At 42.1% G+C, this 18,005-nt stretch overlaps 2 protein-coding genes across 3 annotated transcripts; one reads left to right on the top strand and one right to left on the bottom strand.

Annotated features, from left to right (window-relative positions):
* Nucleotides 1-28: 28 nt before the first annotated feature.
* Nucleotides 29-6,529, bottom strand: trim65 (tripartite motif containing 65). Of its 2 annotated transcripts, none has more exons than XM_020625359.1 (8): nucleotides 6,377-6,529; nucleotides 5,370-5,813; nucleotides 5,114-5,206; nucleotides 4,466-4,696; nucleotides 2,925-3,093; nucleotides 2,731-2,820; nucleotides 2,401-2,618; nucleotides 29-1,392 (listed from the first exon to the last, which is right to left on the bottom strand). In XM_020625359.1, exons 1-8 carry the CDS (start codon nucleotides 6,404-6,406, stop codon nucleotides 1,084-1,086), a joined length of 1,584 nt encoding a protein of 527 aa, XP_020481015.1. In that variant the 5' UTR covers nucleotides 6,407-6,529; the 3' UTR covers nucleotides 29-1,083. The 2 variants fall into 2 exon arrangements, with proteins under 2 accessions (XP_020481015.1, XP_020481014.1); XM_020625358.1 differs by having other exon boundaries at nucleotides 5,114-5,209; nucleotides 6,377-6,528.
* A 2,361-nt stretch (nucleotides 6,530-8,890) lies between these two features.
* On the top strand, nucleotides 8,891-15,700 carry mrpl38 (mitochondrial ribosomal protein L38). The gene is made up of 9 exons (XM_020625369.1): nucleotides 8,891-9,015; nucleotides 9,724-9,909; nucleotides 12,719-12,850; nucleotides 12,939-13,141; nucleotides 13,287-13,359; nucleotides 13,480-13,525; nucleotides 14,629-14,787; nucleotides 15,163-15,299; nucleotides 15,454-15,700. The coding sequence occupies exons 1-9, from the start codon at nucleotides 8,931-8,933 to the stop codon at nucleotides 15,588-15,590; spliced, it is 1,158 nt and encodes a 385-aa protein (XP_020481025.1). The 5' UTR covers nucleotides 8,891-8,930; the 3' UTR covers nucleotides 15,591-15,700.
* Nucleotides 15,701-18,005: the final 2,305 nt, after the last annotated feature.

Genomic DNA, 18,005 nt, shown 5'->3' with positions numbered 1-18,005 from the left:
GATGATATAAATGCCATTCCATTTTTGCTTCTGTATTTTCAGTAGTAATGTACAGCCCACAATATTTTGGTTTTGCCAGCATTACTTAGAGTAGGGAATTGTTCTTAAAATGTGAAACAAGTTGTCTGTACCCTGCAGTGGCTCACTGTCCTGTACGCAGCATGTTATGAACTGGCTCACTTGGCAATGTAAATTGAATTCTGCCTAGAGATGACATTTTAAGGTTTATTTTGGGCTTTATTGCCTTTATTCATTTTTTAAAGTAATCTCGGAGAGGCGGACAGGAAACAGGAGAGACGAAGACAAGTCCCCAGCGGGTAGATGGTGCACCACACTGTAACCATTCGTCTATGGGGTGCTCCAGATTAAAAGTTTTTAAGGGAATTAAACTGAAAAGCAAGAGGTTTGTGCACATACAGTAGTTTAAGCCAATACCTGAACCTAAACATTTTCAAAACGTAAATATGACCAGGAAAACGGCCAGAGAGTTTGGATAATATTTCAGTGTTACGATTTAACTACTCTTGTACAAATGCAGTGACTTCTCAGCAATGCAAAACTAACTCATCCCTTCACTTGTTTTGCTACACTGCTGACTTCTATGTGACCTAGACAGGGGTCATCATGTCATTTGGCTGAAGGCCCAACCACCTGTTACAGATGTGTGGCCTTGGAGTAGAACATGAACATTTAGTTTAGTGAAAGTGCAATAATCTGACACACTGAGTGAGGAGGCTGGTCTTGTCTACATGAAAGCAGGCACCCATCGAAAGTGGAAGATTATTTTATGCATACCACGAAGGAAAAAAGTAACCAGAATGAAGTAATGCTGTCCTTAAAATAGTTATAAGACTTAAGCATTAGTGACTGTTTCCTTAGCTAGGTCACTGTCATATGGTGAGTTAGCCAAAGGACAAGTGGCCAATTTTGCGATACAGTCAGTTCTTATGCTTAAGAACACGTAAGAAGGGAGTCATTCTAAGAAAACAAAAAGGTTTCACCTCTATGCTGAGTCTGCTACTGCCCATGTTTGACAATGCTTCTCATCACTGAGCTCCCATCTTCACTTCTCTTTGAGTCAGCTCATGTGGAGCAGAGAGTGATGCTGACCCCCTCCCCTATCCAGCACGCAGGGAACAGCTCCTGGGTGAAGGCACAGTGGAAGGCGTGGAGCCTGGTCTGCCCATTGCCGTAATAGGTAAGCGTCCCTGCCTCGTAGTCCAACAGCATGCCGATGCGGCTGTGCTGCGAGTGGCCGCTCAGAATCTCCCGCCGGCCGTTGTGCCAGGCACAGAGCTGATGCTCATCCAGCTGCAGGCTCCAGGACAGTTCGTTCATACCCACCATGCACCTCTTGCCTTTCTCCTTCCTGGGGATGGTTTCATAAGTTACCTGAGAAGATGTGGGGGGGAAATGTGGGTGGATTGTCTGCAAACATGTTTTAGTCTATACAAAATGGTGGGCTAAATCAACAACAGGCAAACATTAGCATTCATACTGTTCTGCTTTGCTTGCTCAACAGTTGTTTTGTGTTCATGTGTGTGTGTGTGTGGGGAGAGCTCAGCCCCACTGAACGGGAGGAGGTGATCTGAAGCTCATGTTATGTACAAATGTCATATTTGCTCCCAGACAAGGAGGACGTGATAGCTGTCGCTCAGTATTCTGACAACGTTACATTATCAGGTCAGGAAAAGTCTTTCACATGTCTATTCCCTTTCCTTTTTTGCCTGCACTCCACAGCACACACAACGTAATTTTGACTATGCCACACCTTGTCCTTTCCAGATAACATTATTCCACCAAAAAAGAGGCATAAGGAGTGTTTTGCCATCCAGACCCTCAGTAGCTAACAAGCTAGAGTTAATGAACTGGCCAACAGCCATGGTGATTTAAAATGAAAACCTGCTACCTAACAACAATCTTTAAACTGTGGAAAACATCAGCTTGTGTTAGTTAACCATGTTAGCTAATGTCAGCTAACAAACTAACCATGTCTCCCGTTAACTACAGGCTAGCAGTCACATTGATAGTAGGAGTAAACATTTAGTGGGTGGACAGGCCTATATCAACATATGGGTTGAAACCCCATGAAAATGTGACCAGAACTGACCACTTTTACCCTACAAGTTCAGGTAATGGGAAGCCCCAGGTTATAGGTCAGTAGGTTCTTGCAGTGTTAAAAGACCAATTTGTGAAATGTATGTGTTTGATGGGATTTTTGCAAATTAATTTAAATTTAACACTTGTTCACAGTCCCAGTTACTGTTACTTTCAGACACTGTGTGAAGTAACTGGCTTGGCTAATTTTCCTGAATACTGGAATTTAAATGATTCACTCTTTAAAAGGAAAAAAAAAAAAACCCAAAAAAGGATGCAACTACAACATGCAGAGTTGTTTACCCCAAGGTAGGCCCAAGGCTTGGACACCTCCAGCTCCCAGTAGTGTTGTCCGTGGGTGAAACCCTGAAAGCAGAGCACCTGCCAGGTGTGGTCGAAGCGGGCTTCATGGGCAGGGACAGGTCGTGGCCCAGAGATCAGGTGCTCCGCCCTGCGATTCTCCTGGGACAGAATGAGGTGCGCATTGGCCGTGCGGGGGTCAAAGGTCAGAGAGCAGCGATCTATAATGACAAAGAAAGGGAAGGAAGTGATAAATCAAAACTTCTAATGTCTTTTCAATCAGAAGAACCAGGTTTCATTGACCGGTAACAATCTAAACAAAAAAAAACTTACAAGCACTGAGGCCCTCCTTCCCACCAGGGTGGCACTTTGTGGCTGGACTGGGAACCACAGCTAGTATTGGCCTCTTATCCTGAGGAGAACCTGGGAAACAGTGACCAGAACACAGAGCCAAGACTGAGGAATAAACTGCTAGAGACTCAAGCTAACTTGTTACATAGGGAATGCCCCCCGTTTAGGCTGGTTACCGTCTTTGTCTTGACCGATAGCGGTGCTCACAGCTTTGTCCAGGTCCTCAGACACCAGTTTGGAGACCCGTGACAGGACATCGGTGACGCTGTTTAATTGATCTTGAAGGGTTGGCGTTACATTCGTGGGAATAGCTTCAAAATGCGGAACTTCTATGAGCATCGTTTCCTGTGAGATAAGGTAATCCTTTATCATCATTGTAAGATGTACAACGAAATTTTAGTGACCTCCAGTCTGTACAGCAATAAAAAAAACAACATATGAAATAAAACCATAACCGGTAAAAGATGAAATAAACACACCTCTCACACAGATGCATTCCAAAGAAGACCTTAATGAGTTTTAGTATGATGAATGTGACTTTGTTTTTGGAGAAACAAGCCTGGTCAAATATGTCATCACTGTCAACTGCCCAGACCCCACACTGACCTAGTCTTCCTAGGTGACTCAACAAAGACATGAGGACGTGATATCCACTATACTCAATCTCTGCAGTTGTAAAGTGCAACAAGCCTGTGATGGGCCATAAATGTGTGTCAATAAGGTAATAATGAAGGCAATAATGACTGTTCTGCTGCCATCTAGCAGTAGGCAGCTCACTGTGTCAACTCCAAACTACATCACTTAACACTGTCAGGTACGGAGACAGTGTTTCTCAATATGCTGTTTATAAATGATAGCATTACAGCACAGAAATCAAATGGGAACATTCTGACTTTTTCACAACAGGAAGTGACAAAACAAATTTGCTAAGAAACAGTGATGACATTTAGAGTGCACTCTGCTCTGTTAAACACATGACAGCTGCAGCGTCCTTTCCTACTAGTCAGTGTTGTTCCACTTTCTCACTAGTCCCTGCTTAACAGAGATGTTCATGAGTGTAGGTCTGCGCCAAGTCTAAAGTCTAGTTAGTGTTCAATTCAAATCTGAAATCTCTAGGGAAGGAGTCCAAGTCAAGTCTCAAATCATTAATGTTTCCTATGTAGTATGTCTATTCCATGAATTGTATCCAGTGTATTAACTAATGGCTTACAATGGGTAAATAGTGTCTCTCTCTCTCTCTCTCTGAGCAGCTACAGACCACAAAAATGTTCCTTTAAATTCTCTAAACCTGCAGATTAAGATACTACTTCCAGGGGCAAATGTAGGCAAGCAGCATAAAATGCTTGGATACTGTACATCTTTTAATGTTTTGCAGTCTTCTGATATAAGAACATATAGTTGGTAACATTATCAGCACTGCATTAGTACAACACCACAATGACCTCAGTAATAAACATATATTTGAATTTATATATTTATGAGAATATCACTAAAAACTGAAACATTTTGGGCTTCATAAACACAGATGTTAAGGTGGAAGTGTTGCACTGAAGTGCATACAATTTTACAAGTGTGACTATTAAAGTGCTTGGTGAGTGTACATATAATAATATAAAGGAAACCTTGCAGTGCCATATAGTCATATTTAAACACTGACTATGTTACAAACTTTCTATCTGAACCAAATTACAAATGGTATAAAGTGTCTACTTCAAACCTTAATGAGCTCTGAATCACAGAGTTTATGTAGAGCTGCTATCTGGTCTTGGCTCTGTCTGAGTATGTGGGAACGCTTCTCAAGGTCAGCCAGCCGTGTCTCTGCCTCAGTGATGGCAGCCTCTTTCTGCTTATTAATAAACAGCTCCGTAGCCTCCTGCTTCTCAGCCAGTATCTTTATCAGGGTGGAGAACTTTACACTGACCCAAGCTGAAGTTTGCTCAAGAGTCACCTGTTGACAGAAAACACTGAATCACACGTCTGCTTTGGGAAATTTGGAAACACACGGTTGTGTCCAATTCTAATTTGTTTTCCCGGGTCTTCTTGTTTATCTACACAAAATGTATCAAGTTTAATTGTTTTTCATCATCATCATCAACTTTATTTATATAGCACATTTAACACAGCCGAAGCTGAACAAAGTGCTTAACACAATATCCACAACACCCCTTAAAAATGCTTTTGCATCTGCAGTTTTGTTGGTTAAAATCTGAACATTTGTTGCAAATGCATTACAAGTCTTGTGTGTGTGTGTGTGTGTGTGTGTGTGTGTGCATGAGGAAAGTAATCAATTGCCTAATTTCTTAGTAATGTTAGTCAAGCATTCAGGGTACTTTCTCATAAAGAAAGGCTTAAAATGGGAGCTCACCTTAGCTTGATTGATATTCTCAGCCAAGTCATTTATGCTTTTCTGTGTCTCTTCGATGAGTTTCCCCACCTCCTTATTTTTTGTTTCTAGAAGCTGCTATAAAGAAAACACATCAAACTGAGACAGCAGGCTTTGCATAGTGACAATCATACCACCTTTGATAATGGAGTAGAGTGGACAGTGTCACAACTGGACTGACAATCCATTTTACAACACAAACTAGTTGGGTGTGATCGCACTGTGTTACAATGTATACCTCTTGGTTTTCCCTTTCTGTCTCCAACACCACCTTCTCATGGCTCGTACATTCTGAGATAGCACACACGCAGCACACAGACATTTTGTCCTGCTTGCAGTAATAAACCAGAGGCTTTTTATGGCGATCACACAGCTTCATGACTCCATCACTTTCCATCATGAGTGACTCCCTGCAGAAGGGGCCGGTGCTGTTTGCAGCCTCAGTCAGGAGTGACAGGGACACGTTACGCTTAAGAATGGGCCTGGGGTCAAACTCCTCACTGCAGATAGGGCACTGAGATCTAATACCAGCCTTGGCCTTGGCATCCCAGTGAGCGTTGATGCATTTTTCACAGAATGTGTGTCCGCATGGGATGGTTACAGGGCTATTGTAACGATCTAGACATATGGCGCAGGTTAGGTTTGAATTCTGAGACTCCATCTCTGAAGAAAGAACAGACACCTGTGGAAAAAAAAGGGGAACACAGAAGGTCGACTCTTGAACATATCAGTAATTAAATATCATAATCCCTACACAAAGTGACAGCTAATTACAGTATGTAACTTAAGTGCATAACCTCTGTGTAGAAAGGGCCCATTACTCACAAACATAAAATTTACCACTTTTTATTAGTGCCAGTTATATTGGGCAACAGTGGTGGCATCTGCAGTTTTTTACACTGTTGTGGGTTGGGCAGGAGGTAGCACGGGCATGGACAGAAAGAGACTAAACAAGCTGGTCAAGAGAGCTGGGTCTGTTCTGGGCTGCCCCCTGGGTTCCATGAATACATCAATACAGGATCGGTCCAAATGGTAACGCTAGCTACTATACCTTGTTTTAGCCAAGTAGAAGAAGAAAAGCTTACGCTAACGTCAGCTAACATTAGGCTAGATTCAAGTTAGTTCATGTTACCTTGGTCAACAGTCAAAATATAAAAACGTCCTGTGACTTAACTGTATATTACACACATTTTACAGCCACAATCCTGGTATAACCAACTATAAAACATAAGCATTTATGCTTACCGCTTCAACAGATACAATCATGCACAGCATCTAGCACTATGCATATACCGCTTCCGATGAGCGCTTCCCTGATGACGACAGACGCAAAAATGACGCCTTCTTCTTCTTCTTCTTCTTCTTCTTCTTCTTCTTCTTCTTCTTCTTCTTCTTCTTCTTCTTCTTCTTCTTCTTCTTCTTCTTCTTCCCTCCTGCTACGGCTTCTGCGTCTTCTCCTGCTGCTGCTTTTTTTTTTTTTTAATGTTTTTATTAAGCAAAAATGTAGAACAGTACAGAGTTTCACATTACAAATCGTTGCAATAGATGTATAACAGCGGATTTAGAGTATAATATGACAAAATTAGGCATATAAAAAGGAGGTGAAAAAGAACAATAACATCAAATAAGTGAGAACAAAGAAAAGAAAATACAAGGAGGTAAAGCTATTCAGATATAAAATTAAAATGTTTAAGCAGGTCAATGGTTTTGGTTCGTTTCTTGTTGGGGTGGTTTGATTGTAACAGTAAATGGAAGTAGTTGTTGAGATCAGAGTGTTTAAAGGTTGAAAAGGATGGTGATTTTTTCAGAAATTTCATTTTATGGATGAAGAATTTGGCCAAAATAATGAAAAGATTAATAACAAATTTTTCATTGCTAGAGAAATGAGGCTTGTCAAAAATTAATAATATATTATATTCTTTAAGTACAATTTCCTTTCCAAGATAATTTTTGAGATCAAAACAGAAGTCAGTCCAAAATACTGTTACATGTGCACACTGAAAAAAAAGATGCTCTAAAGTTTCTAGCTCATTGTTGCAAAAGGAGCATTTTTCTTCTATGTTTGGAATGTATTTACAAATAATAGAGTTTACTGGGTAAAATTTATGTAAGATTTTAAAGAAAAGTTCTTTAGTTTTGTTGGACAAGACAAATTTGTAGGGGCTCTTCTTCCTCTTCCTCTTCCTCTACTACTGTTGTTTAATGGCGATGGGCAACCTGCTTTAGGTGCATTACCGCCACCGTCTAGAGTGGAGTATGGATCAAAACGGCTCCTACCTACTACTATAACAAAATAACCTCACTCAGTTCACTTTATATTATCTTGTGTAACCCCGTGCTCTCTAAAAACCTAATGATTCAAGGTGCTGTCGAGAAAATCGAAAAATTCACATAGACACCCAACATGACTGGATGATTACTGTCATTACTGCATTATAAGACATATAACACTGTGACTGGATAAAGTGTTATATTATGAATTTGCAGCAGTGACATTTACTGGTTGTTATTGCTCATTGCACTGTACCTCACAGCTTCTTGTTAGATTGTGAGCTTTCAGGGCTCACATATTGAGATTGTGGACATCTTTAAATACCTGGGTGTCCACCTCAACAATAAACTGGATTGGGCCAACAACACAGATGCCCTGTACAGGAAGGGCCAGAGCCGCCTCCACTTGTTGAGGAGACTGAGGTCCTTTAGTGTGCGGGGGGCACTCCTTTGGACATTTAATGATACTGTGGTGGCATCTGCAGTTTTTTACACTGTTGTGGGTTGGGCAGGAGGTAGCACGGGCATGGACAGAAAGAGACTAAACAAGCTGGTCAAGAGAGCTGGGTCTGTTCTGGGCTGCCCCCTGGATTCCATCGAGGAGGTGGCGGACAGAAGGATGCTGGCAAAACTAACATCCATCATGCATAACCCCTCCCATCCCCTGCACCACGAGGCTCTGAACAGTTCTTTTAGCACAAGACTGCCACATCCTCATTGCAAGAAGGAGTGTTACCGTAGGTCATTCCTCCCCACAGCTATCAGACTATACAATACCTAACTGCAGTGATAAGCTAGGTGAAATTAAGAGGGACTACGCAGTAGTCAGCTGAGGTACAATACTCAAATCCTCGGAGTAAAATGCATTGTAAATATGCACATATGTAAAATCTGTTCTTGATTTCTCTTGAATACTTTATGCTGTTTTGTCTAGGTATTTTTGAGTAGTTTTTTAGAGATCCTCATGGCTGAAATACAGTTATTTCGCCCATTGCAAGATCAATTATGGGAATAATATTCTTGTCCTTGATTTCTTGATCTTGAATGCTATATTTTGTCTTGTTCTTAGGTATTTTGATCTGTTCTCAGGGATTAATTATGGGAGGATCATTCTAGTTCCTGATTGACTCTCAAATACTATATTCTGTCTGGTTTTAGGTACTTTAGGAATTTGTTTATCAACATATGTGTGTGGTGTCTGTTCTTATGGTGTTTTGTTGCTGCTCTCTATTGCTGCTGGAACACAGGAATTTCCCCATTGTGGGATCAATAAAGTCCTACCCTACTACCTACCTACCTACCTACCTACCTACCTATATGTTTTAGTTTTTGTACGATAAAGGTGAAATAAAAAAAATGCTCTGGTTATACTGGCAAAATCTCTATCACATATGTTGCAGTTAGGCTATTGTTTGTTAGTATATTATGGTCGGTCGGTTAGTTAGTCGGTCAGGAAACGCGTTGTTCACAGACAGTTTTGTTCCTCTCGGCCACTGTATATTCTGAAAAAAGAAAACCCCAATTCAAGATGGCGCTGCGCATGGTTTATTCTGTTGTCTTGCGAAGTAGGACGGATTTAGGGGTCAGCAATGTGCGGACATTTGTCACAACAGGTATTATAATGATATTACAAAATTATAGAGTTTACATTTATGAAGTTTGCGCTCATATCTCAGTATTGCATGTATAGATAATATGTCAGGTTACATTGGTTGGAAGCAGATCCCCGCCCGTTACACGCCGTCCTTTTGCTGGAGACGAACAAATTGCCAAACTCTAAAACGTGTGACAATTAAATATGAACCTATGTGTCCTGCTGTCGGTCAGGGTAAACATTTCCCAAGAACACCATGCGAGGCACGTGTCGATGTCGTGATGATGTCTGAACTAATACGGTTTTTGGTTCTCTGTCACCGTTCATGTTAAAATGCCAAACAAGCGCTGCTTACTATGTACTGAGCCTACACTTATAGTGAAATAAACAGGGAGAAATGTTTCAGTTCGACTTCTAGCACTTCTTGACGTAAAACTAATATATTGAGAGAGGGATTGTGTGCATTGAGGATGGCCTTTAGATAGCCTGCTCACACTAAGGTGGTCACTGACCACAAAACGTCAGATTTCAGTAGCCTGTGTAATGCGAAACGATGAAGTAAGTTAAATCGCAACATTATAAACACACTAATCCAAATCAGCTGGCAACAAATGAAACCCCCCATCCTAAAATGTTGCAGTTACTGAATGAGGTAAATGACAAACAGTAATGGCAGTTAATTTTTCTTTGCTATGTAACTAACTTTTGGTTTGTTTCCTCATGGCAGCATTTCTCTGTAGACGGGTACCTTTAGGTCCAATGCCAAATGAAGACATAAACGTTAAAGAACTGAAGTCATTAGAGAAGTATCGCAGCTACAATCGGTATTTCAGACAAGCCGAGGAGGCACAGAACAAACCTGCCTGGTGGAAAACGTACAGGAGCTACGTGGAAAAATCTGATCCTGAGCATGGTGAGAAATTAAACAGAAAGCTGTTGTGGTCATGGCAGAATGGTTTGTCAAGGATTTTACAAACCCCAGTGCCAGTAAAGTTGGGGCATTGTGTAAAACGAAAATAAAAACTGAATACAATGACTTTTAAATCCTTTTGACCCATATTTAATTGAATACACCACAAAGACAAAGTATTTAATGCTCAAACTGATATACGTTATTGTTTTTTTTTTGTGTGTGCAAATATTCACTCATTTTGAATTTGATGCCTGTAACACATTCCAAAAAAGCTGGGACAGGGGTATTTTTACCACTGTGTTAGATCACCTTTCCTCTTAACAACACTTAATATGCATTTGAGAACTGAGGTCAAGGTCAAAGGTCAAAGTGTTTATTTGCCATATGCACAGTTAGGAAACGTGTTTCCCTGTACAATGAAATTCTTACTTTGCTGTCCGCATGAATGCCACATAATACAAATGAAATATAAAGTAGATGAATAAATAACACAATATAAGGCACTGTAAGCAGCAAATGCAGAGATATAATTAAAATATATAAGAATATAATAAGACAATGTATGCTGCATGGGAGCAGTCAATGTGCAATTATGCATGTGCAAACTGAGAATGTAAACAGTACAGGTCGACAGTACATGACATATTTCCTGGTAATAAACTCCTCAGCTGTTTAGTCTGATGGCAGAGGGAAAGAAAGAGTTTTTCAGTCTAGTTGTCCTGCATTTCACACTTCTGAACCTCTGTCCAGAGGGTAGGAAAGCGAACAGTCTGTGCTGGGGGTGGGTGGGATCTTTGAGGATGGAGGCAGCTTTCCTACGCACCCTGCGGTGGTAAATGCTCTGCAGAGAGGGCAGTGGAGTCCTGGTGATCTTCTCCACAGTCTTTACCACTCTCTGCAGGTGCTTGCGGTCCATAGCAGTAGTGCCGTTGGGCCTTCTTGACCAGTTGTGTGGTGTTATGTGTCCAAGTGAGGTCCTCACTGATGTGGACGCCCAGGTATTTGAAGTTGCTCACCCTCTCCACTTTGAGCCCCTGGATGAACAGCGGCCGATGAGACCTCCTCTCCTTCCTCATGTCCACTATCATCTCCTTCGTCTTGTCCATGTTGAGGCTGAGATTATTGTCCTTGCACCAAGACACCAGACCGGCCATCTCCCTCCTGTAGGCTGCTTCGTCCCCGCCAGTGATGCGACCTATCACTGCGGTGTTGTCCGTGAACTTTAGGATGATGTTGTCTTTGTCTTTGGAGGTGACACAGTTGTGGGTGAACAGGGTGTAGAGGATGGGACTGAGGACACATCCCTGTGGGGTGCCGATGTTCATGAGGATGATGGCTGAAGTTCTGTTGCCAATCCTGACAGTCTGGGGCCTGCCAGTCAGAAAGTCCAGGAGCTAGTCACAGAGGGTGGGGTGCAGACCTAGTGTGGACAGTTTGTGGGGGACAACTGTGTTGAGGACACTAATTGTTGAAGCTTTGTAGGTGGAATTCTCTTCCATTCTTGCTTGATGCATGACTTCAGTTGCTCAACAGCCTGGGGTCTGTGTTGTCGTATTTTGCACTTCATAATGTGGCACACATTTTCAATGGGAGACAGATCTGGACTGCAGGCAGGCCCGGTCTATTACCCACACTCGCTTACTATGAATCCACGCTGTTGTAACACGTGCAGAATGTGGCTTGGCATTGTCTTGCTGAAATAAGCAAGGACGTCCCTGAAAAAAGACGTCGCTTGGATAGCAGCGTATTTTTGCTCCAAAACCTGTAAGTACTTCTCAGCATTAATGGTGCCCTCACAGATGTGCAGGTTACCCATGGGCACTAACAGACCCCCATACCATCACAGATGCTGGCTTTTGAACTTTGGCTGATAACAATCTGGATGGTCCTCTTCCTCTTTAGCCCGGAGGACACGACATCCATGATTTCCAAAAACAATTTGAAATGTGGACTTTTCAGACCACAGCACACTTTACCACCTTGCATCAGTCCATCTCAGATGAGCTCAGGCCGGCGGCGTTTCTGTGTGTTGTTGATGTATGGCTTTTGCTTTGCATTGTAAAGTTTTAACTTGTAGATGTTGTGACGAACCTTGTTAACTGACAGTGGTCTTCCGAAGTCTTCCTGAGACCAGGTGGTAATATCCTTTACAGGATAATGTCTGTTTTTAATGCAGTGCTGCCTGAGGGATCAAAGGTCATGGGCATTCACTGCTGGTTTATGGCCTTGCTGCTTATGTGCAGAGATTTCTCCAGATTCTCTGAATCTTTTGATGATATTATGGACTGTAGATGATTAAATGCCTACATTTCTTGCAATTGTACATTGAGAAATGTTGTTCTTAAACTGTTGGACTATTTGCTCATGCAGTTGTTCACAAAGTGGTGACCCGTGCCCCATGCTTGCTTGTGAATGACTGAGCCTTTTACGATACTCCTTTTATACCCAGTCATGGCGCTCACCTGTTTCCAATAAACTTGTTCACCTGTGGAATGTTCCAAACAGGAACCTTTTTCAACTTTCCCAGTATTTTGTTGCCCTTTTGGAATGTGTTGCAGGCATCAAATTCAAAATGAGTGAACATTTGAAAAAAAAAAAAAAAAAAAAACTATAAAGTTTATCTGTTTGAACATTAAATATCATGTCTTTGTGGTGTAATCAATTAAATATGGGTCAAAAAGTTATTAGCAAGTCATTGTATTCTGTTTTTATTTACGTTTACACAATGTCCCAACTTCGTTGGAATTGGGGTTTGTATTTTGTGACCGTTCAAGCTTCCACAGTGTCAGCAGGTTTTGTTTTGTTGCAGGTGCAGAGCAGGTGGACATCAGTCTGCCGTACTGTCAACCCTGCAGGATCAAAGAAGTGAAGGAGAGAAGTCAGGTGATGAAGAACAACAAGGAGAATGTTGAGCTGGAAAGAGCTGCGCGTCTGCGCACCTGTAAGCTAGTACACATTGTCATCATTCAGTAAATACTTTAATATTTAATTGGTTAAGTTGACTTTTCTGTATCCTGTCTCACCCCCAGTGAAGATACCTCTGGATCGAGTGCAGGAAACCTGGGAGAAGAGCAGTGGTCCGTTTCATATAAAGAGACTAGCACACCACTATGGCGTTTTCAGAGACCTCTTCCCAATGGCATATTTTTTACCTCAAGTCTCACTCTCCATTTGCTATGGCCAGGACCACAATGGCCAAGTGTATTATGGGAACCACCTGACACCAACACAAGTATGTTAAAGGATACATTACTCTCTCTGCGATCCCTTTCTGTGTTGCATTATAGTCTCAACATTTTTGCTCTGTACCCCTCATGATAATTCTTCTCTGACTGTATTCATTGCATTTTATTTGTTGTGCTTTTTTTTTATTTAAGGCAGCATCTGCCCCTCAGATCAGCTTTGATGCAGAGGAGGGCTCCCTGTGGACCCTTTTGCTTACCTGTCCAGGTCAGTCTCATCTAGACAACCAGTGACTCCTTTTACTACCTTGTAGGAACAGAGATTATTTATGGGTTGACAGCATTTGCCATCTGTGTCAAATCATTTTTATGTTTTTTTCTTCTTCAGATGAGCATCTTCTGGATAGTGAGGCAGAATACATCCACTGGCTAGTGTAAGTATTTTAGGTAAAATTTATGCCATGTTTGTCCCATGCAGTGGTTCCCAAATGGTGGGCTGTAGTCCACTTTTTGAATGTGGATTCATTGTGTGTGGATCATGTGCAGTTTTGAAGTAGCAATTCCTGCCTCTTTGCCTCTATGAGTAGGGATGCAAACTTGTCACCCACGTTAGTCTTGGTAATCTGCAATAAAAAGTTTTGTTTGGGTGGCATGGGGGTGCTGGCATGTCCCCTGCCATTAAAACTCATAGATGAAGACGAGCCGGTGTATTTACATAATTTCAGTGCTGGTGTACATCAGCTTCACTCTATGTTAACAGTCAAAACGATGCATGAGCAAATATTCCATTTGAGAAATTATGTAAGCACAACAATGCCAGTGACTCTAGAAGTTTGACACTTGTTAGCAAAGCTAAGTGTGGAAATTCAGGTAGCAGTTTCCTGTTTTTAGCCAGTGCTGATTGTTCTTCTTTCCAGTTAAAATAACAAATAGCAGGGTCATATCAGCTGTTGCTAACATGACTTAAATTGATGAGAAGCCATAATGAAACTCGCTGTTGTTGGGTTTGTGTGCTTGCTGCATGGCGGCGGGGAAAACAGCAGGCTTTGACACAACTCTGCTGTCTGCACTCAGCCAAAAATTGTTTGTGAGGTCAAAGTCTCACTCTGTAACACTGCTGAGCAATCACTTCACTGAGTGTTTCTGTAGTTCCAACAACTCTGACAGAGTGAGACGTCTTCACTAGTAAAACCACCAACTGGTCGCATCGGTTTCAGCAGTCAGAATCTCCCAGCTGGGATTTTACTCATGTCACTATGATCAACTTGAGTTCTGAATTAGGCTGTTAATGTATTACTGTTTCTTAAACAACAGTGTGTGCTCATTTACCTTGGTTTAGTGACATGACCTCAAGTCCCGTTGAACTGAGTGGAGCCTTCGCACTGGAATCTAAATGGAACATAAATGTGACACCCATTATAGTGATTTTAATATTAAAGGGAAACCATTTACTATAGGAGGGTGTAACTCATATTTCTTTGTGATCATGGGGTTGCCGAGTCTGACTGACAGCCTTCATTAACCTCGGTCTCTGTAGGGGGAACATACCAGGTGGAGCCATTCATGCTGGAGAGGAGCTGTGTCACTACCTGCCCCCCTTTCCGGCCCGAGGAACAGGGTTCCATCGCTACATTTATGTCCTCTTCAAGCAGGAGGGCCCCATCAACTTTGAGGAAGAAGTCAGGCCGTCGCCATGGTCAGCAATACACTGAACACATGACAATCTTAGTAGTTGTGTTTATAACATATAATATAAAGACACCATTTATATACAGTGATACTATCACTGCCATGTCTGTCTATTAAAAAAGCTACAGCTAACAGTCTGTTAACTTATCTTAGGATAAAGACTGAGGGAGAGGGTAAACAGCTAGCCTGGCTAACACTACATACTGTAGTGAGAATTAGAGATGTTGGGAGGTGGCTTTTATTGGAACAAAGGAACTCAGACTGTGTGTCAAACAGAAAGATGAGAGGGGGATACTGTGTTCATTAGCCTAACATTAAGTTGTGCATTAGTTCATGTTTCATATATAAACACAGACTAAGAATTGTTGTCTCTCCTCCCCAGCCATTCTCTGGTGGATCGCACATTTAAGACAGTGGAGTTCTACAGGAAGCATCAGGACAGCATGACACCTGCAGGCCTGGCCTTCTTCCAGTGCCAGTGGGATGAATCTGTCACCAGCACCTTTCACAACACACTCAGTGAGTCATGCTAATGCTCACAAGGGCAAGTTTAGTTGTGTGGCATATTATAAAAACCCTTCCGTACATTTTGTATACTGTAGGACAAGTGTGTGTGTGTGAGACAATTCACTGTCTATTAATAATAGAGACTGTGTATATCTTCTCCATGCAGACATGAGGGAGCCCGTGTTTGAGTTTATCCGGCCTCCAGTGTACCACCCCCCACAGGTCAAATACCCCCATCGACAGCCCCTGCGCTACCTGGATAGATACAGAGATGGAAAAGAACACACCTATGGAATATATTGATTATGAGACGCATGCTGAAAGTTGATGAAATCTCAACACATTTTCTTCCAAATGTGGAATTATGTTGGACATATTTATGTTATATCAGTAATAAAACTTTTTTCAGCCGTTTTGAGGGTGTGCTTCCTCAATGATCCCACAGCATTTTTTAGTCACTTTCATTTTCCTCATCAATTACACTCATAGTTGTACATACATACCTACTGTTTTGTGAGTATGTTGGGCTGTTTTGGCTTGACACAGAATTTCATTAATGTAAAATTCACATTGGATGAAACAATACAAGGTGCTCTTCTTGGCTTCTGCAAAATAATAACACATCCCGCTTTAACACTCTATTTTCTCACCTTTTCTCCTCCTGACATTGTGTCATTGTGACCACATAACTCCATCCATGTTCCAACTGATGACACAGTGTTTTTTGTTTGTACCTTTGATCAGCTATAACTTTTGCTAAACCACCAGATGTCACTGCTGCTTACTGAGTTTATACTTCCACGTTCTGTTGTCGGTGCCAACATAGAGGGACCCACCAAGCTTCATAAAGCTTCATCTGCCCATCACTGCTTATTAGTACACGAAGGTTGGTGATGTCACATGACATGACATTCTGAGCAGGTCTATTGAACCACAGTAACCAAAAACACCTGTGGGTGTGCGGAGCACTCCTGTCTAGACTAATTCATCATATTTTTAAAGTTGATCATACATTTTTAGCCATGCCAGTGACATGTTTCTAGGGATGGCAAAGCCAGTCTATCACTTTGGTCCAGACTGAAATTGCACAACTACATGGATTGCAAAGAAATTCGCTACAGACATTGAAGATCCAGAGAAGATAATATCTAATGACTTTGGTGACCCCTTTTGAACTTTTCTATAGCCATGAGCGGAGCTCGGGGGAGGGGTGGCTTATCAGTATTACAATGATGAATGAACAATGAAAAACAATGACAAATTGGTTCCTTAAATACAACTAACATTATTTACTTTGCACCATTGGTGGATTGGTTAAGGTTGATAAATGTGTGTCACCTGTCGGCCTAACTGACTGTATCACATGCTTGTCACAGGAAGTGCTGAATCTCACCTGGCACCGACTCCTCTGAGGAGAGAACCAATTAGAGCTGATTAGCAGCAGCTGAACCACCTGGATGATGGGCCTTTTTAAACCTGGTGCAGCACAGGTAGCATGTTCTTCTAGGGATGGAGTCAATGGGAGTTGCCTGGGCTTTGCTGATTTGTTTGCTGACCCTTTGGCTTACCAAAGGTGCTTATGTTTTTGTTGGATTGAAGCTTATGTTGACCAATAGGCTGTAACATGTTTGTGGCAAACTTGCCATTAAATAGTGAAAGTTTAACAGTGAGCCTTCTGTTCACAGGCTCTTGTCTGGCAATTGGTGGCACAAATGGCTAACTGGGTTTCTTTTGTACTACAGGTCAGTTTCCCAATGAGGTTTCCATAAAAAAGGCACTGGGACTTGGCCGTTTAATGGAGTTGGATCAGCGTGCAAAAGGTGAGCAGGTTTCCTAAAGGCCTACTAGCAAAAGGCAGTGTTTGTGTAGATCCTTGGTTCTCCAATACCACAAAGTGTTCAAGTAAAACTGCATCTTGCTTTGTTATGGCATTTAAAATTCCCTGAGTGAATTAATGTCATCTTAAATGATATCTATTGGACTAGAAAAGAACTTGCAAGCAAAGTCTAAAGTAAGTTTGAGGATTAAGAAACCTATGATGTGTATATTAAATTCCTGCAACAGTGGGTCTTGCAGACATTGGTTAGGTTTGTAGTTTCAGTTATGAGTTGTGTATATCTTTCAAAACAAAGGAGAAATCAAGTTGAAAACCTGAATCTTGTACCACAACCCACAGTGCAGTCCAAGGAGTGTGTGTCATCTGCCATCGAGGTGACGACAGCTACTGAAATGTCCCCCGTTGATACAACAGCAACTACTGAAGCATTCTCCCTCAAGACAAAGATGGCTACTGAGGCAGCCTCCTTCCAGATGGAGACCACCACATTGGCTTCTGAGGTGGTGTCCCCTGTCCGGACCCAGATGAGGACTGCTACTGAGGCGATGACAGTGGTTAAGGCCTCCCGCCCCCAGACAGAGTCAATGATGTCAAGTGAGGCAGCCCCACTTCTGATGGCAACGACAACATTGGCTTCTGAGTTGGTGTCCCCTGTCCGGACCCAGACGAGGACTGCTACTGAGGCGATAACGGTGGTTAAGGCCTCCCACCCCCAGACAGAGTCAACAATGTCAAGTGAAGCAGCCCCACTTCAGATGACAACGACAACATTGGCTACTGAGTTGGTGTCCCCTGTCCAGGTAAAATGGACAACAGCTACCAAGGGATCCTCCCTCAAAGAGCAGGCTACAATGGCCGGCGCAGAGGGGGCCTACTCCCGC

Source organism: Monopterus albus, unplaced genomic scaffold, assembly GCF_001952655.1.
Source record: "Monopterus albus unplaced genomic scaffold, M_albus_1.0 scaffold353.1, whole genome shotgun sequence".
Taxonomy (NCBI): domain Eukaryota; kingdom Metazoa; phylum Chordata; class Actinopteri; order Synbranchiformes; family Synbranchidae; genus Monopterus; species Monopterus albus.
This window is presented reverse-complemented; position numbering and strand designations above follow the sequence as displayed.

Excerpts from the sequence above, each read along its gene's own strand:
- mrpl38 (XM_020625369.1), top strand. The coding sequence starts at position 8,931 with ATGGCGCTGCGCATGGTTTATTCTGTTGTCTTGCGAAGTAGGACGGAT. Across the intron at positions 13,360-13,479 it reads CCTTTTGCTTACCTGTCCAG|ATGAGCATCTTCTGGATAGT; the intron begins GTCAGTCTCATC and ends TTTCTTCTTCAG. Across the intron at positions 14,788-15,162 it reads GAAGTCAGGCCGTCGCCATG|CCATTCTCTGGTGGATCGCA; the intron begins GTCAGCAATACA and ends TCTCCTCCCCAG.
- trim65 (XM_020625358.1), bottom strand. The coding sequence starts at position 6,406 with ATGCTGTGCATGATTGTATCTGTTGAAGCG. Across the intron at positions 3,094-4,465 it reads GTGATTCAGAGCTCATTAAG|GAAACGATGCTCATAGAAGT; the intron begins GTTTGAAGTAGA and ends CTTATCTCACAG. Across the intron at positions 1,393-2,400 it reads AGCCTTGGGCCTACCTTGGG|GTAACTTATGAAACCATCCC; the intron begins GTAAACAACTCT and ends ACATCTTCTCAG.